The sequence below is a fragment of the Sorex araneus genome, chromosome 10 (assembly GCF_027595985.1).
Source record: "Sorex araneus isolate mSorAra2 chromosome 10, mSorAra2.pri, whole genome shotgun sequence".
Classification (NCBI taxonomy): domain Eukaryota; kingdom Metazoa; phylum Chordata; class Mammalia; order Eulipotyphla; family Soricidae; genus Sorex; species Sorex araneus.
This window is the reverse complement of record NC_073311.1, coordinates 41,917,927-41,944,943: the sequence shown is the minus strand read 5'-3', so window position 1 is coordinate 41,944,943 and position 27,017 is coordinate 41,917,927. Positions and strand designations below refer to the sequence as shown.

General features: G+C 40.7%; 1 protein-coding gene across 1 annotated transcript; it reads right to left on the bottom strand.

The window, feature by feature from the left end:
* Positions 1-1,378: 1,378 nt before the first annotated feature.
* On the bottom strand, positions 1,379-26,832 carry ACTR6 (actin related protein 6). The gene is made up of 11 exons (XM_055118241.1): positions 26,718-26,832; positions 23,466-23,583; positions 22,899-22,967; positions 21,263-21,386; positions 17,367-17,502; positions 17,219-17,275; positions 13,028-13,126; positions 12,856-12,934; positions 5,600-5,771; positions 3,210-3,348; positions 1,379-2,210 (listed from the first exon to the last, which is right to left on the bottom strand). Exons 1-11 carry the CDS (start codon positions 26,783-26,785, stop codon positions 2,081-2,083), a joined length of 1,191 nt encoding a protein of 396 aa, XP_054974216.1. The 5' UTR covers positions 26,786-26,832; the 3' UTR covers positions 1,379-2,080.
* Between the last annotated feature and the right edge of the window lie 185 nt (positions 26,833-27,017).

The following is a 27,017-nucleotide window of genomic DNA, read 5'->3' as shown; positions in this document are numbered from 1 at the left end:
CCACTGTACTATCTCTTTGGGCCCATCTTTCTGATAAGATTTGAGTTCTTGTGTCTTGTTTTTGTTTTTTTTTTTCCTCTGAGATATGGCTTTGGGGCCACATCAGATGATACTCCGGGACTAAATGGCTGTGTGTTCAGTACTTGGGTCGGGGGGGGGGGGGGGAAAGCCATATGTGGTCCTGAGAATGAACTAAGGTTGGCCACATGGAAGGTTAGTGCCATAATCCCTGTACTATCTCTCCAGTCAGAGTTCTTGTTTTTAGCCAGAAAGTTGCCATTTCCTTAAAAACAAAACAGAGCTTTTTTTTGTAATGTCTATTTTGCTTTTTGTTTGGGGTTCAAACCCAGTAGTGCTCAGTGACTTCTCCATGATCAGTGCTTGGGGGTTGTTCCCGGTGTTGCTGAGGGACTGTGTGGTAGCAGGGATCAAACCTGGGCTCTGGCACACTCCAGCCCTCTGAAAGAGAGCACAGGAGCTGAGAAAAGCAAGTACATGAATTGCCCTCACTGTCTGCATCCTAAATTCTTAGGCCAACCAGGTTTTTATCCCTGAGGGTTTGGTCCAGCTTTTTCATGTATTTATGGGTTATCCTGTCTTGATAAAATGTGTTTTACTTAGCACAGCTGAAACAAATCAAACCTTTTTGCAATCAAGTCTATCTGATCCATTTGCTCATGTCACAGAATGCGGTTTCTTTTTTGTTTTTGTTTTTGTTTTATGGGTCACACCTGGCAATGCACAGGGGTTACTCCTGGCTCTGCACTCAGGAATCACCCCTGGTGGTGCTCAGAGGACCATATGGGATGCTGGGAATCAAACCTGGGTCGGCCGCGTGCAAGGCAAACGCCCTACCCGCTGTGCTATTGCTCCAGTCCCAGAATGCTGTTTCTTTAAGTTAGTCTTCAACACTTTAATAAGTGTCAATAATATATAAAACATTTGTTATTGATAAATATTTATTTAAAATATAAATTTTATAAAATATTACTTTATAAAATATTATTAATAGGTGTTTTTAAAACAAAACATTAATCATAGTATCATGAGTTTCTTCAAATTTCATCCTAAAAAATGGTATAGCATTTGAGGGTGGGTGGTTGTTGAGTGTCCAATTCTGCTTTGAAATAATGTCTTTAAAGGAATAATATTCTTTTTGTTATTTAACAGTAGATTAATGGGATTAAAGTAATATATAGTTTTCCTGTTTTTGTTAGAGTATTATGAATATTATATAAGACTTTTATTTTGTTTACTTTGGGGGGCTTTGAGGCCCCCCCAGCAGTGCCCAGGTATGGGGATTGAACTAAGGTCAGCCATATGCAGGTATAACATTGTTGGGTGACATAATACAATTCTCAACACAATAAAAACCAGAAATACTTCATTCATTTATTTTCAGGTTTTGGGCTACACTCAGTGGTACTCAGGGGTGATGCCCAGCCCGGTGCTCAGGGATCAAAGCAGGGGCTCCCTTCATGCAAAACATATGCTCCATTTCCTTAAGCTCTCTCTACAACCCCCCAAAAAACACTTGAATTGGCTTCAGTATCCACCTTTTCAAACTTACTTTAAATTTAATAAAATACAAAAGACATTAAACACACCTAAGAGTAGTTTTTCCAGCTTAAGTGTGTATAAATATAAGTGACAGTTTTAAAACAGCCTCTAAGAGACAGAAGTCCTATCGACTTGAAAACACCGATTTGACCAATTTCTATTAGTGACACAAAATTACCTTCTACGGAAAAGTGGCCAACAAAAGAGCTAAGTTTATACTTTCTGCTACACAGAATTAAAATGCATTTACTCTTTCACTTTCCAATGAAAGAATATACTCACAGAAACAGGATAATCATTGTTATGGCATTCTGGCTCCTAAATGAAAATATGAGAGTCTACTATAAAAACCCACTTAAGAAACCTTTGATGATTAGCCATGGATCAAAGAGATTATATAAATTTCAGACTTTATCTTTGGATGAGAGATAACACAAATTCTTAATGTTTCTTTAAAAAGAACACAGAAATGAAATCCTTGTGGTCACAAGTAGTCAACACTTTCATTTGGAAATGTTTCTTAAATGTCAAATTTCTCTTCGCAGATGCTATGTCCATTTTCTTCGTAATCTTCTCTTGTGACCACCATATCTTCGAAATCATCATTCTCAGAGATCAACTTTCCACCTTCCCAGGCATAAGTTATAGGGCTAGAAATAGAGACGAAATGAAATGAACCCAGATTCAAAAACAAATTGCTCGAAACATTGATTAGTAAATACTCTTAACATCATGCTATAACAAACTTAACAACCAAGCCATTTCCAGTATAGCTAAAGTGCTGTGGGTCACTTCTATTGATGCCCATGGACCTTGCAGAGCTAGGAGTGCTCCCAGTCTAAGTGCACATGCTCTCACGTGCCATGAATTTAAAATGCAGTATTAGGTGCTAAATAGATAATATAAGGCAATAATACAGGATAATACCAGGGTACCACCGACCCTGGTTTTGTCCCCAGCACCACATACAGTCCCCTAAGCATAACTATGGGTCATTCTGGGCACAGAGTCAGAAAAGGCTGCTGAGTAACCCCATTATAAAATACAGTAAGAGGGGTGCAGAGGGACAGCTCATCTGGCTGAGTCCATGCTTTACATATACAAGAGGCCCAGGTTTAGTCCCTTGTGGTCACTACCCTGGTTCTCTGAGCAGCTCAGGAGTGATCCCCAAGTCAGAGAGCTGGGAGTAGCTTCTGAGCCCTGCCTCCAAACCCACACACACAAAAATGTAGTGTATTATAATCTTCTCTGGGGTCAGGGGGGCAGTGCTTCAATATTTTTGGCATAACCCCACCAACTTAATGGAGGATGTGGTGCTGCTCCAGCCAAGGACCACCAGTGCCACCCCAGCAGTGCTTTGGGGCCTCCATGGCCACATATGATGGTGCTTAGGGTCTCCAGGGCTACACACCCACAGTACCCAAGAGGCATGTGCTAAGGGGATCAAACCAGAGTGCAGAGCATGAAACACCTACATCCCTGGTTCCTGTCCTATCTTCCCAGCCCAGCACAGACCAACTGGGCAGGTTGGCTGAGAACAGGTGGGATTGGACCCAGGCTCCTGGAGCACTGCTTGGGAAGTACCCCCAACCCCCTAAAAAAGAAACAAGTGCCTTCTGTTCTTTGTTTCTACTTAAGTCAACACTTACTTTTCGGGGAGCACCACAGAGACATCGTAATCTGTTGGAGTAAGACATCGAACTTCCGAGTAAACTCGGTCTCTAAATCCTGGGAAAAGGGAATTTCCTCCTGTCAAAACGATGTTCTTAAAAAAGTGTGGCTGCATTTCTTTGAAAGGGAAAAAAATTGAGAAAGGGTAGAAAATAGGCATTAAAAATCTGTTTGCTTACATTTCTGAAAAGACAGATAAAGGAATTGATTAGATATATTGTGGGTGAAAAACATGTTCTTTATAACTAAATTGTAATTTGTAATATTTTGTAATGAAATTATAGTTTGTACAAACCAGAGACACATTAAACAATAAAATACAACCTCATAGCTCATTCAAGTAAAGGCTAGATAAACAAGCTGAACAACTGGCCAGTTAGCGTAGGCTAAGTTTGTAAGTTACTATAAGAATGAAAAATATGTCCTTCAGTGGCTGGAGTGATAGCACAGTGGGCAGGGCGTTTGCCTTGCACACAGCCAACCCAGGTTTGATTCCCAGCATCCCATATGGTTCTCTGAGCACCGCGAGGGATAATTCCTGAGTGCAGAGCCAAGAGTGACCTCTTTTTGGATATGACCCAAAAAGCCAAAAAAAAAAAAAAAAAGATATCCTTCAGGTGAGTTCAACTTTGAAGTCCATGTAATCTTACTGAAACAGAGTATTGTATAGTGCTTTATATTTGATGCTGGAAAATACTCAAATCCATACCAACAAAAGAATCTTATGTTCTATATTAATTAAAGTTACATGATTGGCATACAACAAGGACCATATGGTTAGCAAGTACTAAACACCACTGGAAAATCTACGAGAAAACTAATTATAAGTAACCGTGATCCAGGCTATGCCTCTGTTCACAAAAAAGGCAGTATTTTATAATTGACACCATCTTATGATACAACATTAAAGCAATGGAGTGCAAAATGTTATGCACATGACTACAGCTTTGTAAAATGTCAAATTAATCTTAAATAGTTGTGAAAGAATTAAAGTGAAGGCATCATGGTTTTCTTTTTCATCCTTTTTTCCTTTGAAATGGGAGGAAAAGAACTCGTATGTAATAGATTTTCTCTATGGCCTACATCCTTCCTTAGGAACTAATGGGACACATTCCAGATAAAAGAATTGCTCCAGTCCCTTTATTATAAATTTGATATAAGTCATTTTGGGTAGTTTAAGCTTGAGAAAATCCATCTTTCCAGCAGTATTAAGTTGACACGTGTCCATGTTAGAAAAATTTTGATTTAACCCAAATTTGCACAGATTAAAATTAAATTCTGTAAAATTCTAGGAGGGCTTGAGAGATAGCACAGCGGGTAGGGCATTTGCCTTGCACACGGCCGACCAGGGCTTGATTCCTCCACCCTTCTCGGAGAGCCTGGCAAGCTACCGAGAATATCTCACCTGCACGGCAGAGCCTAGTAAGCTACCCATGGCGTATTCGATATGCCAAAAACAATGAAGATGTTATTAGTACCCACGGGAGCAAAATTCTAGGACATTCCCTTGTTAACTCATGCTTAAGGAGAACCCAGACATCACTGTGAAGCCCCATACTTCAGTCTCACTAAAATAAGTTACATTTGTCCAAATATAGTTAAAAATAAACAAATCTGATCAATAGCTAAAGAGATTTCCATTATTAAATTATAAATTTCTAATCTGTGCAAATTTGGGTTAAATCAAAATTTTTCTAAAATGGACATTGTCACTGTCACTGTCACCCTGTTGCTCATCGATTTGCTCGAGCGGGCACCAGTAACATGTTCATTGTGAGACTTCTTGTTACTGTTTTTGGCATATCAAATAAATACTCCTGGAAAGACGGATTTTCTCAAGCTTAAACTACCCAAAATTATTTATATCAAATTTATAATAAAGGGGCTGGAGCAAGTACAGTCTTACATGCAGCCAACCCAGGTTCAATCCCCAGCATCCCACATAAGCCCTGTCAGGAGCACAGAACCAGAAGTAATCCCTGAGTTCTGCTAGGTATAGTACAAAAACAAAAACAAAAAGCATTATAATCTAGAACTAATGAAGAGTCAAATATGTTAGTGGATCTATGCAAATAAAACATTTGCCATTTACTGAAGTTATTTGCAAAAAATAGATGACTTCTCTAATGTTCACAGAGAATATGTTCTTTTAAAAATATTATTATACTTTGGGGATAGAACAGTGAGTAGGGTGTTGCCCTAAACACGGCCAACTCAGGTTCCATCCCTAACACCCCATATGGTCCCCTGAGTGCACCAGGAGTGATCCCTGAGTGCAGAGTCAGAGTTACCCTTGAGCATCACCAGGTGTGCACCAAAACAAACATACAAACAAATCATTACACTTCAGTATTTTTTTTCAATGTACCTTCAGGTAAATTCTGAATTGAATAGACAATAGCTTCTGGGATTCCCATCTCTTGAATTCCAATATCAGAAGGATTAAAGAGTATTTCTGGAACAGCAAATCTCTCATTGGCCAGGCGAAGAATCTGTTCTCCAGATTTATATTTTCCACTTAACACCATCTCTTCCCTTGGCTTAAAGAAAAATAAGAAAAAAAGTTTAGGCTCTATTATCAAATTCAAATGATTAATAGTAAATAGTAGTAGGTAATACTAATACATTAGCCATGTTCTTTTAAGTTTCAGGATTCTCAAAAGCCAGAAAGACATGGCCCTACCCAGTGGTGTTCAGGGCTACTCCTGGCTCTGAGTTCAGAATCACTCCTGTTAGTACTTGGGAGACCTTAGGCAGTGCTAGGGAATTGAAATGGGGTATGCCACATGCAAGGCAGTGCTTTTCCTCCTATACTACTCCAGTCCCACATTTCTTCATTATCCAAACTCTATCAAAAATCAACTTCCAAGGCTGGGAGATGGCTCAAAAGGTTTAATGAAGAAGACCTGGGTTCGATTCCTGGAACCCAAAGCATCCCCAGGAGCCACCCACAAGCACCCAGCAGTAGTTACTGAGCACAGCTAGCCATAATCCAAACTACACCCACCCACAACCAAAAAATTAAAAAATCAGTTTCCAAATGATTTAAGTAAATTCATGGATTTCATCCTTGAATTTCTTCTATATGTTTTCTACTAATCCACCTACCCTGTAAGCTGAGTGGAAAAGTCAGAAAAATAAATAATCCCCTTCTACCACATTCCGTTTTATAAAAATGCTGCATCCTCTCAATTACACCAAGCATCATTAGCTCTTGGGATCACAGAGGTAAGACCTCAAAAGGATAAGCATATGATTTCACACGAGAGACCCAGACAGATCCCTGGCACCACAGGGGACCCAAACACTGAGCTGGGAACAGCCTCTGAGCACAGCTGAGTGTTCCCCAAAAATAAATAAAAAACAAAAACAAAGTAGGCAGCTTTTCTAGATTCAATTACAGTTACTTCACTTAACTTACATATAGTTTTTTTCCCATAACAATGCATCTTCATGTACGTATAAAACTGGTTTAAAATGAATTACGTAATTCATAACTATCTACTTAATATAATTTATCTATTCTGTTGAGATTTCAGCTTCCTTGGAGGTTTCTTTTTTTTTTTTAAACTTCTAAACAAAATGCCCTACTTTTAGTCCCTACTCTCATCCTATCTCGATATTCTCTACCAGCATCCTGTTATATCCTAGTCTATACTGCTCACCCTCTCTTGGCAATCTTTAACCTAGAAGATACGGTGCCACTGAACCCTCACATGAACCCTAGAGAGTAGGAATATTTTCCTTTTACTAAGGATGCAATGGGCCTCAAATCCTTTCAACTCTCAACCCAAAGCACATAAAATATATTTCTTCCACTGAATATGAATGATTCCAATTTCTAACATTTGAGAATGCAATGCTCAGAACAGTATTTAGGGAAAAAAACAAAACAACTCTTGGGGTTGGATGAGGCCAGAGATGCAGTACGGTGGGTAAAGTGCTTGCCTTTGCATGCGACTGACAATGTTTCAATCCCTGTACATATGATTCCCTGAACCACTGTGAGATACACTGACTTATTGTTCCCTGAACCACACCAGGAATGATCCTTGAGCACAGCCGGGTATGACCCTGAAAGCAAATAATAGAATAAAATGTAATAAAACTTTTGGGGTTGGATAGATAGCACAGGGGTTAAATAAAGTATTTGCCTTGCTCCTTTAACCTCTGGCACTGTATATGGTATCTCCAGCAGGGGCCATTCCTGGGCACAGAGGCAGGAATTGTCTCTGAGCACTGTTGGGATTGCCCCCTCCCCCTCAAACAAAACTCCAGTAAAAAAATGCAATATCCATAATATTCTAGAAGAACAGGAAAACTATGAATCATTTTAACTATTAAACTACATTAAAAAGAATATTATTCCCTTTGAGACATATTTTTCTTTCATAGCAATGGAAAATATTTTCTAGAAGCTAGAGAGGTATTACAGTGAGTAAGGTTTTTCTTGTATGCAACCAACCAGGGTTAGATCCCCCACATTCCATATGGTCCCCTGAGCCCACCAGGAGGAATCCTTGAGCACAGAGCCAGGAGTAAGCCCTAAGTATAGCCTGGTGTGGCCACAGACCAAAATAAAAAAAATTTTAATTAATTTATTTATTTATCTTGCTTTTTTTTGGGGGGGGGTAACCCCGGTGATGCACAGGGGTTACTCCTGGCTCTGTGCTCAGTAATTACTCCTGGCGGTGCTCAGGAGATCATATGGGATGCTGGGAATTGAACCCAGGTCAGCTACATGCAAGGCAAATGCCCTACCCGCTGTGCTATCGCTCCAGCCCCAATACAATTTTTTTTAAAAAACAAAACTATTTTTTTCAAATACAAAAACTGATTAAATATTGACAAAAGATTAATTTTGTCAGAACTCAAAACAGGCTGAGTTAGTTGCACACTTAAGAATTTCAGTTCACACAGAGAGAGAGAGAGAGAGAGAGAGAGAGAGAGAGAGAGAGAGAGAGAAGACAGAGAGACAAAGAAAAGTATCGACCACAGAGGCAGACTGTGAGAAACTGGGGCTAGGAGATGGGAAATGTACTGGCCAAGGGGAAGGTTTTGGAACAATTTATGACTGAAACCCAATTATGAACAACTTTGTAACTGTGTATCTCATGGCAATTCAATTTTTAAAATAACAATAATTTCAGTTCCCAGGGGCTGGAGAGATAGTGCAGCAGGTTCAGTTGTTTGCCTTGCAGGTGGCAGACCTAGGTTCAATCCCTGGCATCTCCTATGGTCCCCTGAGTACTGCTAAGAATAACTCCTTAGCTTCACTAGGTGTGACCCAAAAATCAAATCAAAAAGTTTTTAGTTCACAGACTGTAAAAAGGTTATCAAGTTCAGTGGTCTTCAACCATTTGTCCATAGGTGGGGAAAGGGAGAAAGCCACTGGTCCAGTGCAGTCTTTATAACTGTGGGTCAGTAGTTCTGAATACAGAACAGGTGCCAGTTGACAGGTGTTGGAAGGTGGAAGAGCATTAATCTAGTTCACAGGCGTGATTTTACATAAGAGGATCATACCACTAAGCCAGGATCAAATATCTAATGGGGAAAAGAGCCAAAACTAGATGATGAATGCTAGCTAGCTCGAAGGCTGTTCACTGCTAATGTGGGATCTGGAACTACAGGCAGTTTATTTCTAAGCATACAATTCTAAAAAGATTTTTGTGTAGACATAAATAAAGTCATTTGAAGGGCTGTTGGGAACCGCTATTTTAGTCAATGTACAGCATTATTAATGCACAGTGCTTGCAAATTTTGTCCTGATACCATTATAGAAATAATCAAAGAAAGTGGCAATCATTAATTATGAGGGTAATTTTCTCAATTTAGGTCAGCCAAGTACATTATTCATTAGTAGGTGTCCTCTTTCTGAAAAGAGACAAAATTGAAATTTTAATCAGCTGCAATTCTAACAATGTTATAAACTGCTGTTTCATCAAAACTTGAAGATCAAAGTTTAAACTTTTCCAAAGTATTTGGAAATATTGTTTGTTTTTTCTTTTTTTTGTAGGCTTGGGGGCATGCCCTGAGATGCTCAGGGGTTACTCCTGGCTCTTCTGTGCTCAGGAACCACTTCTGGTGGTGCTCAGGGGACCATATGAGATGCCAAGGATCACACCAGGGTTGGCTGCATGCAAGGAAAGCACCTTACCTGCTGTACTAACTCTTGAACCTGGGAAATATTCTTACCATCAAAGTTCAAGTTTCAACTACATCCTAAGTACAAAGAGTCCCGAATAAATATAATGAAATTCTTTTTACTGTATGTACTACTTTTTCCTTTTTTCCCCCCAACAATATCCTAAGTACAAAGGCTCACAGATAAATGAAATGAAATTCTTTTTATTGTAGGCATGTACTAATTTTTCCTACGATTTTTTTTTTTTTTTGGGTTAACGATAATGTGGAATTTAATCTGCCAAATACACATGTCGGATTCATGGAGCCTGCTGGGCCAGGAGCTTCTGAAGTGGCCAGGGTTCCGTGGGGCTTAGTCATGGTCAGGGCTCGGGTCGAAGGCACCAGCCCCCGAGAACATGCACAAATTTTTCACTGCAGCCCATCCAATGGGAGCTCTGCCCGTTCCAGGGGACTGGGGACCGCATCCGACAATGCTCAGGGGCTCTTCCTGTCACAGTGTTTAGGACTAACCCCTGGTTTGTGTTATCCCGATGTGCTATTGCTGTGCTATAGCACAAAACACAGAGCTGGGGATTCGAACTGGGGTCAGTGCGGGATACAAGACCAGCACCTTAACCCAGTACTGTCTCTCTGGTCCTGATTTATTTATTTATTTATTTATTTACTTACTTATTTATTTATAGCTTGGAGCCCACACCTGGCTACGTTCAGGCCTTACTCCTGGTTCTGCACTCAGGAATCACTCCCAACAGTGCACAGGGGACCATATGGGAAGTCACAGATTGAACCCAGGTCAGCCACCTGCAAAGCATGTGCCCTCCCCACAGTACTATCTTTCTGCCTCTCCTGCCCCCTACTTTATTCTTAATGAATTTTATTTAGGAAAATTCCTGTTTATAACAAAGATAAAATAGATTTAGCTACGTTGTATTTAGCAAGTATTAAAAAAGAGAGAGAGAGAGAGAGAAGAGCATGTCCAATGGAGTAAAAGAAAGAAATTTACATCCTAAATTGAGAGGCAGGCGATTCCAGGGTGAAATGTGCCTGTTTTCCAAATTTGAGAAATATCTGACAGCTTTCAAAGTTACTGCATATCAGGTAACAATGAAAACAAGTTAAGCAAGAGTTAAATCCCAAAGAATGCATTCTAGGATTAATCCTAACAAGTACAAAATATAACTTTCTAAATCTTTAAAATTATGGTACACATATAATCTAGCACATATTGTGAATAAGGTATTAAGACTGACAAGGAAAGGATTAACTGTCATCTTTGAAGTAAGCATTCACAGTAACATTCTGGTACACTACCTGGCAAAACCATCCAAGATGGAGAAGTTGTGGTACATATACTCAATGCACCACTACTCAAGTAATAAGAAAGATGGTATCAGGGCCAGAGAGAGAGTTCAGCAGGTAAAGAGCTTGCCATGCACACAACCTACCCAGAACCAAATCCTGAGTCCTGCCAGAAGTGAGCTCGGAACACAACTGGATGTGGCCCAAGAAACAAAACAGAAAGAAAAGTTAAATCATGCCTTTTGAAAAAAGATGGATGGAACTTGAGGTGATCATGCTACATTTAAAAAAGTCAAGAAGGTTCAAAACTTACTGAAACCATGGGATCATTTCACCCATCAATAATCAAAGCAAAATGAACAGACAAAAATCCACAAAGCAAGCTTTCAACTCTGAAAACTGGTGAGTCTGAGGGGAAAAGGGGAAGAGGGAGGAGAGAATGAGTAGGAGGATCGTTAAGATAGTGCAAGAAAACTAGAATTCTGGCGGCAGATGCCAAGAGGCTCATAAAATTTCATTTTAAAATAGACTTAAAAAACTAAACTAGAAAATAAAAGGTCTAATCAAACTGTGCATGCTAAAAGCAAAACAAGGAACAAGAAGACTATATTGGGTTAATAAAGTATAATCCATAACCAGATCTGTTCACAAGACAGAACATCAATTTAAAAGCTAAAAATGGATCAGAGTGATAGTGCAGCAGATATGTATGGCATTTGCCTTGTATGTGGCCAACCAGAGTTGAATCCCTGACCTCCCAAATGGTCCCCCAAGCACCATCAGGAGTGACCCCTGAGCACTGCTGGTTGAGGCTCCAAAACAAAATAACCAAAAAGACTACAAATGATCTGATCTAATGTAGGTCTTTTCTCTCCTATGGTGGTGAGGAAAATAATGGTTAATGGGAGGAAAACCACATCTTGCTTGGCTCACTGAATTAGGTGCAAGTTTGAGAAAACAAAGCTTATGGTTGACAAGTAAGGAACTGGTAGAGTGGGGCCCGGGTATTTGCCTTGCATGCAGCTGACCCGAGTTTGATCCCTGGAATCCCATATTGTCCCCAAGAACGGCCAGGAGTAATTCCTGAGTACAGAGCCAGGAAACCCTGAGCATTGCCTGGTGAGAAACAAAAAGCAAGAAAGCAAGCGAGCAAGCAAGCAAGCAAACAAGAAACTGGTAAAGCATAGCAGATTAATTACAGATTATGTCCAATAAGATAACTGGGTATGATCCATAGAACAAGAAAGAATTGGTTTTTAAAAAAAGAGAGAGGAGCCAGAGAGATGGTACAGTGGGTAAGCCACTTGCCTTGCATGCCACTGACCCGAGGTTCAATCCCCAGCATCCCAGATGGTCCCCGAACCTGCTAGAAGTGATTCCTGAGCAAACAGCAAGAAGAAAGCCCCAAGCGCCACCAGGTATGTGAGTCAAAGGGGTTGATCTCTGTCCCCATACCCCTCCCTCATCAAAAGATAAGTATCACATATGATTTCAACAATCCAGTCAGATTTGTGGAGACTGGAAAATACCGAGATTTGCTCAGGTCCTATCCCTGGAGAAGTACAGACTGTCACTACTGACTCTATAGACTGGTAAAGTCAATCCTCCCTAAGGCAATTTGTATCACTGGGGAGTTTTAATCAGCTACTACACATCCAAATGATCAAATGTGGGGCCCAAGAAACAGTCCAGGGGTCTAAGACACTTGCCTTGTACACTGCCAACCCAGGTTCGATCCTTACCAAGACTAACTGGGAGTGACTTCTGAGCACAGAGCTAGGAGTAAGTAGGCCAGATGATGAAAGGTGTATAATGAGAAAAGTCTAGTGCCTATACATTAGGGGTAGCTTCTCGAACTTTCCTTGAAAGTATAAAAAAAAAAAAAGCCAACCATAACACAGGAAATCATATTCATGTCTCCAGATTCATTCCATGTGCCATCAACTGATGGTTCTTTTTCTAAATACATTTAGTGAGAAACTCATCGCTTACACACTTGTGCCTTGGAGGAAGGGCCAACAGTCATTCTGCAACAACTACAAAAGATTCCACCAAACCTAACTAGATGTGCACTGTCTTTCAAATAAAAATGAGATAGTCTCTTGAAAACTCAATGAAAGGTTTTTTGAAAGTACCTTACAAGAGGAGGGGCCAGAAAAAATTAATAAATGCAATTACCTTACAAAAGCCCTTTTTAATTGTACTGAAATCAGGTAAAACATAGTCTATCATTACTGTATTTTCTTCTCCTTTCAATCTAGAAAACAAAAAAAGAGAATTATGAAATATTTTAACTAGTATAGAATTAGCCAAGAATCAATCTGTCAATTCTTGAGTCTATTATACATACTTCGCAATATCCATGTCTCTATAAAAATCCTGAGACACATAGCAGACATCTTCTTTCACTTGGTTAATCACATGTGTTTCATCCATAACATGTAGCTGCCTAAAGAGAAAAATTTGAAATGTGTCTGTGTGTATATTACATATCTTGAATATGTACATATATACATATAATATATAATACACATATATTGGGGAGGACAGTGGATTCTGGGCAACACCCAGCTGTGCTCAGAGCTTACTCCTGGCTCCATGCTCAGCAATCACTCCTGGTGGTTGCCGGGAGCACATATATGGTGCCAGAGATCATACCAGAGTTCACCACATGCAATAGCCTTACCCACTATACTATCTCTTGGGCCCTATATACTTATAAGTATACACTATACACACACACACACACACACACACACACACACACACACACACACACACAGGGTCAGAGTGACAGTAGGTAGGATTGACAACAGGTAGGATTCTGGATTTGCATGCAGTCAACTCAAGTTCAATCCCCAGCATCACATGTGGTTCCCCAAGCCCCACCAGGACTGACTTCTGAGCACAGAGCAGGAGCAAGCCCTAAGTATTGAAGATAAGTCTCTTGTCTTGCATGCAACCAACTCTGGTGTGATCCCTGGGACTGCATATGATTCTCTGAGCACTGCCAGGAGTGATTCCTAAGCACAGAACCAGGAGTAAGTCTTGAGCAATGTCAGGTGGGACACAAACATTTTTTAAAAATCAAGAAAAATAATTAGGAGGCCAAAGAGATAGTAGGAAAACAGGAGAAGTAGGGTGCTTACTTTGCAAACAGACAACCCAGGTTATATCCCTATCACCACATATGGTCCCCCCCAAACCCACCAGGAGTGATCCCTGAGCACAGAGCCCAGAATAAGTCCTAAGCATGCTGGGTGCAGCCCAAACTCTCCCCACAAAAATAGAATCAGACATAAATCCAAGAATAAAGAGAAAGATTATAAAAAGGAAAACATGACTTTAAATAGATGAAGCTAAGGTTTCTCCAGGATCCCAGAATTTAAATCATATTTATTAATATATAATTCAACTACTATTTGGTTCAATTAGGCTTGTTGGGCTAGCCTGGGATATGTTATCAGTTTTACTTTTTTTGTTTGTTTGTTTTGGGGCTCAGGAATTATTCCTGGTGGTGCTTAGGAAACCTTAAGGAGTGCAATGGATTGAATCTAGGTGAGCTACGTGCAAGGCAAGTGCCCTTCCCACTGTACTATCTCTCCGGCCCCCATTTTTACTGTTTTCTACAGAGATATTTTCCAGTTCATGCATCACACAGCTTAATGAACTTTATTTTGGGGGCATGGCTCGGGGCTACACCCAGCTGGCAGTTTGCAAAAGAACAAGTGATGCCTGGTATCTAACCTGGGCCTTCACATGCAAGCACACTTTGTAAACACTCATTCCCTTAAGCTATCTCTCCAGTCCTTATATATATTTCTCTTTGGGTGGGGGTGGGGCCTGGGAGCTGGGTCATACCCAGCAGTGCTCAGGGCTATTTCTGGCTCTGTATTCAGAAGTGACTCCTGACAGTGCTGGGGGACCATAGGCAAGTGCCTTGCCCCCCATACTATCTCCCTGGCCTCCTTAGATACATTTTCTTATATTAGTGCATACCCTAAGCGATGGCATAGTGAGTAGGGCGTTTGCCTTGCACTTGGCTGACCTGGGTTTATTCCTCCATTCCTCTCGGAGAGCCCAGCAAGCTACTGAGAGCATCCCGCCTGCACAGCTGAGTCTGGTAAGCTACCCGTGGCATATCTGATATGCCAAAAACAGTAACAAGTCTCACAATGGAGACATTACTGGTGCCCGATCGAGCAAATCAATGAACAACAGGACAACAGTGTTACAGTGCTTAAGTGCATACCCTAAAAATAAGGTCTTAGGGTCAGGGAGATAGCTTAACAGGCTGGAGCACAAGGCTCTATGATTCATAATCAATTAAATTACTCATAAGTAATTTGATCTGTACCTCTATTATATTATTTATTCATACTCTAAGAGAATATGTTAGTCTCTTGATATACTGCCAAAGTATTTACGAGAAAAGGTATTTCATATTATTCCCCAATCAGGAACTGAAGAGGTAGTAAGTACAGCAGGCAAGGAGTGACCCCTGAGCAATGCTGGGTGTGGCCCCAAAACAAAACAAGAATGATCAGAGCTCTTTATATAGTAAAAGTATCTCTAGTATCATCGGTTTCAGGTTTATTTCTCAGGTTTATGCTTGCCCGTTTGTTTAAAAAAGTTTTTGATGTACATAAAGTTTTCAAATTTCCTACAAACACAAAAGCTGTCAATCCTATCCTGTTTTAATTCAATCATTTCCACACTGGGGGGGGGGGCAAAGGGGAATTAGGGAATTAGGGAGCTGGTTAAATTAGGAGGATTAACTTTCTCTTAAACTAAGTCCTACTTAAGCCTGGTCATTTTCTGAAAATCCACTGAGTTGTATACTTGTGGTTTATAAACTTAGCTATTCATGTGTTTTATTTCAAGATGTTTATTTTCTAAAAATTTTTATGTAGAAAATTTTACTATTTCTGTAGCTGGTTTGGCACTGATAAAGATTAGGGATCAGTCCCAGCTTTGTGCTCAGGGGTCAATCCTGGTAACACACAGGGGACCAAGTGATGCTGGGAATCAAATCCAAGTCAGCTACACATCCAGCAAGAACCTTAACCCTATATGACCTCTCAGACTACACATTTTATATTTACTTTGTTTGTTTATTTATGTTTTAGTTTTGGATCCCATCCAGAGGTGCTCAGTGCCCATTCCTCCTGGCAGGTTCAGGAGTGCAGTGATTGGACCCGGGTCAGCAGCGTGCAAGGTAAGTGCTTTATCTACCAAAATGTACTATCTCTTTGGTCCCTATAATTTTAAAATATAAATGTCCTACACTCTCTAGAATGCGGAAATGTGTCTTTGGTGAACACAAACATTTCACAGGCTAGAAAGCTTTTCAAATTGAAAGTCTGGCATTTCTGTAAGTGCTGTCATCTTTTGAGCAGTGATACAGAATTGCCAACTGAAGTTGCAATCAAAAGCAAAGAATGATTTTTTTCTTAATTTGATTTTGTTTAGCTTAGTTTGGGGACTACCACCAGTAGTGCTCAGGGGCTACACCTGGCTCTGGGGCCTTGCTCCCCAGGCCTTGAAGGGAACCAAAAGGGGTCAGATGGAAACCAGGTGTCCTGTAAGCAAATGTGTTCCAGCTCTTTATCTTGTTGGGCCTTGTAAAGAATTACTATTCATTTTAGGTTTTGAACCATAGCCAGCTGTGCAAAGGATTACTATTGGTTTTGTGCTCAGGAATCACTCCTGATGGGCTCGGGGGACTAGCTGGGGTACTAAGTATCAAACTCGGGTCAGCTGTGTGCAAGACAAGTACCTAAGCGTCTGAACTAGCTCTAAAACCGTGGTACAGAATAATCCTGGAGGCCAGAGCAACAGTACAGTGGGTAGGCTACTGTACTTGCACACAGCCAACCGGGGTCCGATCCCCGACATTCTATATAGTCCCCTGAGCATGGCCAGGAGTAATTCCTGAGTGCAGAGCCAGGAGTAACCCATGACCATCAGAGGTGTGATCCAAAAAGCCAAAAAAACAAATAAATTAAAATAAAAAGAATAATTTATTTTAATTTACAAGCTACCAAGAGTATCATGCCCACATGGCAGAGACTGGTGAGCTACCCATGGCATATTCAATATGCCAAAAACAGTAACAATGGAAACGTCACTGGTGCCCGCTCAAGCAAATTGATGAACAACAAGACGACAGTGCAACAGTGCTACTGGCTTACTGGGGCCAGAGAGAGAGAGAGAGAGAGAGAGAGAGAGAGAGAGAGAGAGAGAGAGAGAGAGAGAGAGAGAGAGAGAGAGAACGCGAAACAGGCTGAGCTCTGCTTTGGATGAAGAAGGCCTGGATTCAATCCCCAATACTACATGGTCTGCCTCAGAACAGCAGAGCACAAAATAAATAAAGAAATATATAAATAAGAAAAACAAAAAAGAACAAAGAATTGCAGGACACAACCGAAGTAGCCTCAGAGCACTACCTCTGGGATTTTGGTGTGGCCCAAATCCCAATTTAAAAAAAAAAGTTCACTGCAAACCTGCATGCTCCCAAAGAATCAAAGTGAAACATTACCTGTAAGATATGATCTCCTTTAGATGATTTGTTAGGAGTTTCCCTCCCACATTTATCCTAAAAAAGGAAAATTTTAATTTGGTTTAGTCGACACACATTATACTCAGTTTAATGTAAAAAAACAGCGTAACAATGAAATGCAACTCACCTTATAATGGCTTCTTTTTTCTTTTTACTTCTACAATAAGGAACGATATGCGTAAAGGAATATCCACTATCTACAATGATACAGCATAATTCGGAAGGATTATCTCGGAAGTATCTATGTGCACTGAGAGCGCCAGCTGGTGAAAAAAAAATTTTTAATTAAATTGAAAAATTAACACAATAAAGATAGTAAATAAAATAGAGTAAAATAAATAGTAAGCATAATAATAAAATAGTAAGTAAAATAAAGCAATAAATAAACTTAGATAGCACACAGAGAAAAAAACTTTAAAAGCATATTCAAACTAAGCACCTGTTAGGAAAAATGAAGTCATGAAATTTGCTTCTACAGGGGACATGGAAAGTATCATGCTGAGTGAAATGAATCAGAAGGAGAGGGCCAGACATAGAATGATCTCACTCATTTGTGGGATATATAAAAAGAAACATAGTATGAGACTAATACGCAAAGATAGATGAAAGGAGGGCCAGGAGAACTTGTCCACGGCAGTAAGCTTGCCATAAACTGGGGGGAGTGCGGTGAGGAGAGAGAAGGGAACGCTATGACAACAATAATTGGAAATGATCGCTCTGGACAAGAACTGAGCACTGAAAGGATGTAATGGGACAAACATGGTAACTGTTCACAACTTGTAGTAACCATAATTCCTAAACAGAGAGAGAGAGAGAGAGAGAGAGAGAGAGAGAGAGAGAGAGAAAGTGCAGTGAGGGGTGGGAAACTGGGAAGCTGCTGGTGGGAAATGTACACTGGTGAAGGGACAATATTGGAACATTGTATGACTGAAATGCAATCTCCAAAAACTTTGTTGCTGTGTATCTCACAATGATGAAAGGAGGAAAGAAAGAAAAGAAAAGAAAGAAAGAAAGAAAGAAAGAAAGAAAGAAAGAAAGAAAGAAAGAAAGAAAGAAAGAAAGAAAGAAAGAGAGAGAGAAAGAGAGAGAGAAAGAGAGAGAGAGAAAGAAAGAGAGAGAAAGAGAGAGAGAAAGAGAGAGAAAGAAAGAAAGAAAGAAAGAAAGAAAGAAAGAAAGAAAGAAAGAAAGAAAGAAAGAAAGAAAGAAAGAAAGAAAGAAAGAAAGAAAGAAAGAAAGAAAGAAAGAAAGAAAGAAGGAAAGAAAGGAAGGATTGAGTGCTGAAAGGAGGTAAAGTGATATGAATGATAATCTTTCAGTAACAATATTGCAAACCACAGAACCTAAAAGGGAAAAAGGGGTAAGGAGGGGGAGAAGAAATGTATCTGCCATAGAGGAAGGCCCCTGGGGGCGCGGAGGGAAACTGGGGCACAGGTGGCAATTGTATACCGGTGGCTGTTGGAACATTGTATGACTGAAACCCAACCATAAACAACTTTGCAACTGTGTATATCACAATTTTTAAAAAGAAGAATATTCAAGGGCCAGCAAAAGCCAGCAAGATAGTTTCTTTTTTTGTTTCATTTTGCTTTGGGGCCAGGCCCAGTAGTGCTCAGGGTTTACTCCTGGCTCTGCCCTCAAGGGTCAACCCTGCAGGCTCCTGGGATGATGTGGGATGCTGAGGATTAAGCCTTGGTCAGCTGCATGTAAGGCAAGCACCCTACCTGCTGCAATACCTCTCTGACACCTGACCCCAGATTGAATCCCTGCATCATAAACCGTTCCCCAGCACTGCCCAGGGCTATTTCTAAGCACAGAGCCAGGAACAGCCGCGGTGCCCTGCCGGGGATTGTCCCAAATCTAGTCCCCACCATACAAAATACATTTTAAAAATAATATTCAAGGAAAAGGTGAAGGAAGTCTGTATATCAAAACTATAACCGTTGCCACTATTGCAACCCATCTTACCTGAACTACAAAAAAAAAAAATTATTTTAAAAATAAAAAAATTTAAGCAAGAGTAAAAGAATATTCAAAGACTTCGAAGCTCTTCACAGTACTTAACCTTCAAAATATCAGATTGTGTATGTGTGGTAAATATAATTTTTAAAATTTACGAACAATTTATAAAAGTAAATGTTCACATCATAGCTTGAAACATCAGGTTGAATGCCATTCTAAACTCTGATTTAAGGCTCCCAGACATCTGATTTCCCAAGAGCCTGAAGTACAGAAAAGGTAAACAATGTGCACACGTCTTGAAGTTCGAGAAAGTCCTAGAATCTTCAGGCTGGAGCGGTAATGCCTTTGCACATAGCTGATTTGGGTTTGATCCCCAGAATCCCCTGTGGTCCCCTATGCATGATCAGGAGTGACCCCCTGAGCACAACGAAACTCCCCAGAAAAACCAAAAAGGAAAGTCCCAGAGTTGGGACTCCAATTTCAGCAGTAGAGAGCAGAGTCTCCGGGCCTCAGAAGTACTGCAGTTGGGTGTGGGCACTGCTGAAGCATCCTCCCTGAAAAGCTCCAGACAGCATCTCCAGGCACTGCCCCATGGCTCCCCCTGGGGGAAAGCTATCCTGACTCAGTCCCGTGCTGGAGACCGTGCTCCTGACTGTTAGCGGGCACTACTGCATCTGTGGACTGAAATCCTGCTCAGTCTCTAAATGACACCACTGCACACGGGCTGGTGATATATTTATGGTTTCCCATAAACGCATTAGATTTTTACAAGAGTTTTCTCTCACGTGGCTCACAGAAGCTATGAGCATTATTTAAATACAAAATCACAATAGTAGCTGGGGGGAGGGGCAATGCTCAAAGTAGTAGCAGGTGAGCTTTGCTGGCCTGAAGTTCAGGTTCGATCCCCCGAACTGCCTGTTTCCCCAAGCAGCAAGAGCCAAAAGTGACCCCAGGCTCAGAGTCAGGAGTAGCCTGTGCCCCGCTGCCTTGGATCCCTCCCTCAAGTTCATTTATGAAATATAAATAATAAACAGGTAGAACATTTGCCTTGCATGCAACTGGCCCTGGTTCAATCCCCAGCACCCCGTATAGTCCCCGAAGCCTAAGTGCAGAGTCAGGAGTAAGCCCTGAGCAATGCCAGGTGTGGCCAAACCACAATCCCCCTTCCATCCCCCTCCCCAACCTGCAATATGAATAATAAGTACCTAAGTGACAGAAATAAGAACTAACTCAGAATTGATAACCTTTAGAGATGAAATATATAAGTATAGTAACTTCATTAGAAAGAATCATCATGTTGGTAAAACTAAACTACAAAGTAAAAAGTCTACCAATTAAAAGAAGTTTGACTAGATTATCTTAAAGGGTCATTTATTTTTTTAATCCCACCAGTTAGAGGCAAGGGAGTGGGGGCCGGAGCAATTGTATGGCAGGTAGTGTTTGCCTTGCATGCGGATAACATGGGTTCAAAATCTGGCATCCCCGTATGGATGGAGTAATTTCTTGAGTACTGGTGGGTGTGACCCAAAGCAGCAAAAATAAATAAATAAATAAATAAATAGAGGCAAGGGAGAGAGCTCAAAGGGCTGGAACATATGCTTTGCACAAAGAAGGACCAAATTTAATCCCCAGTCCCACATGGTCTCCCAAACACCACCAGGAATGACCCTAAGAACTGGAGTCGCCCCAAAATCAGAACTAAAATAATAACGTTGATGACCATAAAATTAATAATAAATGTTTCATTTTATTCAGCATTATAAAAATGCCATCCAGGGGCTGGAGCAATAGCACAGCGGGTAGGGAATTTGCTTTGCACTCGGCCTACCCGAGTTCAATTCCCAGCATCCCGTATGGTTCCCTGAGCACCACCAGGAGTAATTCCTGAGTGCGTGAGCCAGGAGTAACCCTGTGCATCACCAGGTGTGATCCAAAAACAAAAACTAAAACAAAACAAAACAAATCAAAACAAACAAAAAAAAATGCCATCCAATTTTCTGAAATTTTAAGTGCTTCTTATCCACATACACATAATTCTATTTGAAACAAAACTCTTAAACTCACCGTTCACTCTTAATACTGCTTGAAACTGGTATTCTTCAAACAGAATTTCATTCATTGATTCTTGAATTGAAGTGAAGTTAAAATATGGTTCTGTGATGATAACATTAGTGTCAATAAAATCAACCTACGAGAGAGAAAAAGAATTCCCAAAACTTTTTTTAAGTCTATAGTTAGAATTATTAACTTCTTTTCCATTTTAACAATTTATTCAAAACTATTAATTATACCCTTGATGCCTAGTTCATTTATTCATGAGCTATGCTATAAATCAAAGTCAAAGAGAAAATGCCTTTATTTGAGTATCACTTAGTATGACCAATTTTCCATATCAAAGGATTTTCATTCTTTTTTATTCAAATCAAGACAGATTATAAAGACAGATTATAAAGGTAATTTAGTCTTTATATAAAATCTGTCCTGGTTTCTGTCTAATACCAAATTGTGTAGTTACAAATTTGGTATTTTACCTATCTGGCATATAACTATAATTGCCTTGTTTTACAAACTCTCCAACTATCAAAAGAATTTAGAATTATTAACTTTTTTGTTTTGTTTCTGATCATACCTGATTATGTTTAGGGTCTACTTCTCGCTCTTCATCCAAGGATCACTCCTGGCAGTGCTCAGGGGACCATAATGGGTATCAGGGGTCAAACCTCAGTTGGCTGCCTGCGAGGCAAGCACCCCATCCAGGAATAGTAATAATTCTGCTGCAACCGTGGAACTACTTCAATTACTATAGGATCAGACTTATAGAGCCAGGAGTAAGCTCTAAGCACAGCTGGATATGATGCCAAAACCAAAACAATAACAGCTGAGCAAAATGAGGCACAAAATTGAATGTTACCAAGGTTCATATGCCAACTAGTGACACAGTTAGGAACTGAACCCAGGATAGTTACAGAATTTATGCACTTGAAGTATTATTTAATTTTAACTCTCTTAATTAAACAAAAAGGTAATGTTACAATGTTTGCAAACATTTACATGAAAGTAATGAATGATACAATCTTGTCAGTTTGCTTTTTAAAAAAGTGAGGTGAGAGACAAGAGGGATAGTATAGTGAGGTAGGGTGCCTGTCTTCCACATGGCTGACCCGGCACCTCCTACGATTCCCCAAGCCCTGTCAGGAATAACCCTTGAGCTGAGAAGAATAAGGCCTCAGCACCACGGTGTGTGCCCCCCCTCAAAAAAAAAAAAAAGCAAAGAAAAAAGGTGAGGTGAAATGTTTATATAATTCTTTCCCACACATTGTCTTTTTTTAATTGCAGCACAGAAAAATTACTCAGTCAGATAAATATATTTTAAAAATTTATGGTGAAAGTGGAAATAAAGCATCAAAGTAGTCTAATGGTTCTAGATAATTGAAGTAAATAATCTTCAGTTTCATACAGGCTCTCTCTTCTAAATATCAAATACCATTTCAAAATGCTACAGTCACTTGCATTTATTCAATTATTTAAAAACAGTATATTATGACTTGTTTCTACTAGAAATAGTTTATAGCACCCCCACAAAAAAGCAAACAAAAAAAATTTTTTTTAAACTTTATGGACCTTAAAATTTAAGCTCTAGTTTTTCATTTTTGAGTAAGACATGGAAATAAAAATTCGAATACATACACTAATTTGTTACCTGATACATTTCTTTTCCAAAAAGGTAATCCCAAACTTGTCTTTGAACATCCCAATTCACCAAGTAGCCCTAAAATTTTTAAAAATAAATATAATTAGCAGGAATATTTGAGTAATTTTCAAAAATCAGATTCATATGTGATAAGTCACTGATTGCCATCTCTTTCTCTCTGGTTACTTTCCCCAGTCTAACACTGTTTGAATTTCAAATCAATTAAATTGGTATATTTCCTCCTTAAGGTTTTTTAAAATAGCAAATTAACAATAACAAAATCATCTCAGGGTTTAAAGACACACCAATACACAGCAATGCCTCTCTATCCTTATCCTCTTTAATGTGTTCATTTCATTTAACTTTAACACGAACAAGTAAAACTCAGTACCCACAATTTAATCATTTCTTTTTTAACTTGACAGCTTAATTTCAACTTTGGTTTAAGCAAGGTCTTAGTGAAAATTGAAGTATTTTTATCAATATGATCTAAAAGCATTTCAAACATGCAAAAAATGCAATAAATATCTTTAAATTTATGTCTATAATGCTAGAAATGACATAGAATTACATTACCTTCTGAAATGGAAGGATGTAAAACAGGCCAGAGGGGTCTTTTATCTCATCTATCTGGTTAGCAGTAAATGTTTTGAGACGAGCTGTTTTTGATCTGAACTGACAGTTAGGAATAACCCTATTAAAAAAAAACAAGAAAGAATATAATTAAATCCTAAATTCTAAGCTCCTAAAAAGATATTTACTAAACTACTACCCTCAATGCCAAAAAAATATTTGAAATCAATGTTTCTATAATTTTTTCCTCAGAAAATTTTGTAAGTGCTTTAATAAAAATAATAAAGTTTCTAGGGGGCGGGGAGATAGTTACAGATACTACAGTTAGCTTGCGCTGACCTGACCTGGGTTTGATCCCTGGCAGCCCATGGTCTGCTGGCAGACCCACCAGGAATAATCACTGGGTGCCCCTGGGAGTGGCATAAAAAAATGAATAACTGAAAAAATTAAGTAAAGGTTCTAATATGTACCAGGCTCCAAAATAGGCTTTTTATTTTCTTTCTTTCCTATTTATTTGCGGGGCAGGGGGGCTTATCTGGGGGGGTGTCATACCCAGCTTTACTGAGGGCTTACCCCAAGCACTTGGGAGACCACATGTGGTGCTAGGGATCAACCTGGATCAGCCACAGGCAAGGCAAGCGCTCTATCCACTGTGCTATCTCTCTGGTCTCTCTTTTCTTAAATAATCTTCAAGAACTTCTTCAAAGGGCTGAGGAAATAGCACAAAGGGCTGGCGCACATACTTTGCACGCATGGCTCCCCAGGCACTGCCAAGAGTGACAGCCACCCAGTGTGCCAAGAGTAGCTCCTGAGTGTGGTCCCCATACAAAATGAAACAAAGAAATCTTCAAAGGTTGTTTGGTCTGGGGCCCAACCCCTCAGCTCGATTTGCTTGAGCGGGCACCAGTAGCGTCTCCATTGTGAGACTTGTTGTTACTATTTTTGGCATATCGAATACACCATGGGGAGCTTGCCAGGCTCTGCTCTGTGGGCCGGATATTCTCGGTAGCTTGCCGTGCTCGGAGGAATTGAACCTGGGTTAGCCGCAAGCAAGGTAAACATCTACCCACTGTGCTATAGCTCCAGCTTGTTTACATACATAGTCTATGAATATTACAATGTATCCTGTACGTATTTTTTTTATTGAATTGCTGTGAGATACAGTTACAAGGCTTTCAGTTTGAATTTCAGTCACACAATGATGGAGAGTATCTAATGCATTCCTTAGGTAATGACAATGAAACTGATGAGGCAAAGATTTTTAAAAAATGATACACACTGCCAAGAATGAGAACAGGGATACAAAATGCCAAAATGTTTTCCAGAAAGTTGTAACAATTTACAGTACTATAGACAGAAAGATACAGGGTGGGGAGGGCTGGTAATGAGCTTTCGGGAAATAATAAGAAATTGCCTAGTCACTAAGCCTGAAGCAGCTCAGAGGCAAGCAAAGTACATCCTGTTAAGAAACAAATGATGAGCTCTTTGGGAAAAAAAGAAAATTTCTGGCTCTCACTCAACAGTATGTGTCTCTGTCACTCTGGCTATCTCACTCTCACAACCAATCTTGCTTTTTGTTTGTAGGGTTTTGGTCTGGGGGGGCTACAACTGGTAGTGCTAAGGGCTTACTTTTGGCTCTGTGCTCAGGTATCACTCCTGGCAGGGGGCAGTGCTCAAGGAACTATATGTGGTGCCACAAATGAAATAAGGTTAGCCAAGTGCCTTACCCCCTGTACTATCCAACCCCGTCCTGCTAACTCACTCTCTCTTCTCTCTCTCTCATTCACACTCTCTTTTGATCACTCCATTATCTTGCTATCGTGCTCTTCACTCTCTCTATCTTCCCCCTTATATTTCTTTGAAACGATTTTACTTCACTATTCATCTCCTGAAATATTTTCTGTGAGGGATGGTGAGGGTGCTGGAATAGCAAGGCAGCAGATAAACTGCCTATTTTTCCTTGCAAAGAGCAACATCCCACGCCACTCTGAGCCCATGACTCCCACAAAATTCGGGTGGTGGAGCAGTTCATTGCACAGTGTAGTGCAAGTGGATTTCCAGAGACTTGAGGGAGACTCATTTCTCCAGGCTGGCCCTTGGGTGACCCAGGTGGGTAGGTGGAGGGGAGTGTAGTTCTCCATTTTTGTTTGTGTGTTTGTTTGGGGGCCACACTAGCAGTGTCCCAGGCTTAGTCCCGGCTCTGTGCTCAGCTATCACTCCTGGCAATGCTCAGTGGTCCCTCTGAAGATCCCTTGCCTCCTTAAGTCATCTGCAACACTTGCTATACAATTTGGTTACTCTTTCAAACTAATATAAACCGGAACCTGAGAGAGAACTCAAAGGAGTGAGCCCACGCAGTGCGTGCTGGAGAACTGAGTTGTATAATTTCAGTAAATGGTTCCCTGAGCACTGGTGCTCAAGACCTTCCAAAAACAAGTCCTGTGAAGAAGACAGAAGCCTGTCCGAGGCTGGAAATATCATACAGGAGGAAGGGTCAGTGCCTTGCACACGGCTTACGAGGGTTCCATTCCTGGTACCCCATATAGTCTTCCATACCCCGCGATGAGTGACCCCTGAAGACAAAGGAAGGAGTAAGCCCTGAGCACCATCGAATGTGGCCCCAAAAGCAAACCAAAATAAAAACAATATACAGTTCATGGTTGCCATTTAATTTACTCCAACAATAGGTCCACCAATGAGGACTTCTCCAAAGGGGCAAAGCCTCTGCAGTCTTCAGGCACTGGGTGAGAGAGACAGATGGCTCAAAGGGCTGGTGCACTTAGAACCACATTCGCATGCCAGCAGTGCACGATCCGAAAAAAAAAATCAGGAGATTCCCCCCCACCCCTCCACAGCACCAAGCCTGGAGCAGCCCCCAAGGACCGCCACATGTGACCCAAAAAACCTTGGGGCAGGGAAGTCACTAAGATTGCTTTTTAGCCCCCTTACGGGTGAGGTAGGGGAGAGTTGACTTTTTGGGGGATGTGAGGAAAGCTAGAATCGCGTGCCCAGGAAGATGAATAAACACACAAAATGCAACCCACGAATCCAGAGGGTTCCTACGTCGTATATGCAGCTCTAACCTAGTCCCTAGAGCTAGTCCCTGGTGCCCGGTACTAGACACACGCACACACGCACAAACGCGCACACGCGCACACGCAGACAGCATCGCCCGCAGTTCATTCCAGGATGAGGCGCAGCGTGTGAAACTGCAGGCAAGCAGCAAGGCTCTGTCCCCGGACGCCGCGAACTTACGAGACATTTTCATGGCTGTAGCCGATTTTGGCGTTGTAGGCTCCGTTATCCAGCACTAACGTTGTCATTTTTGCCAACCCCTCTCCGCAGAGGCCCTCGTTCCCCTTCCGGCTTTCCCCGCACTCTATGGTTTTCAGGGGCGGGGCGTTAGGACGCGCTTCCTGTCTCCCTTAGCAACCGGGGACTCCGGAAGCTTGGGCGCAGGGGACCAGCTCAGTGGCCCGAATCGGAGTCCCTGGACACCCAACTTCACCGGTTAATGTCGTGTGACGTCGTATCAAGACCCAATATGAAATTGTT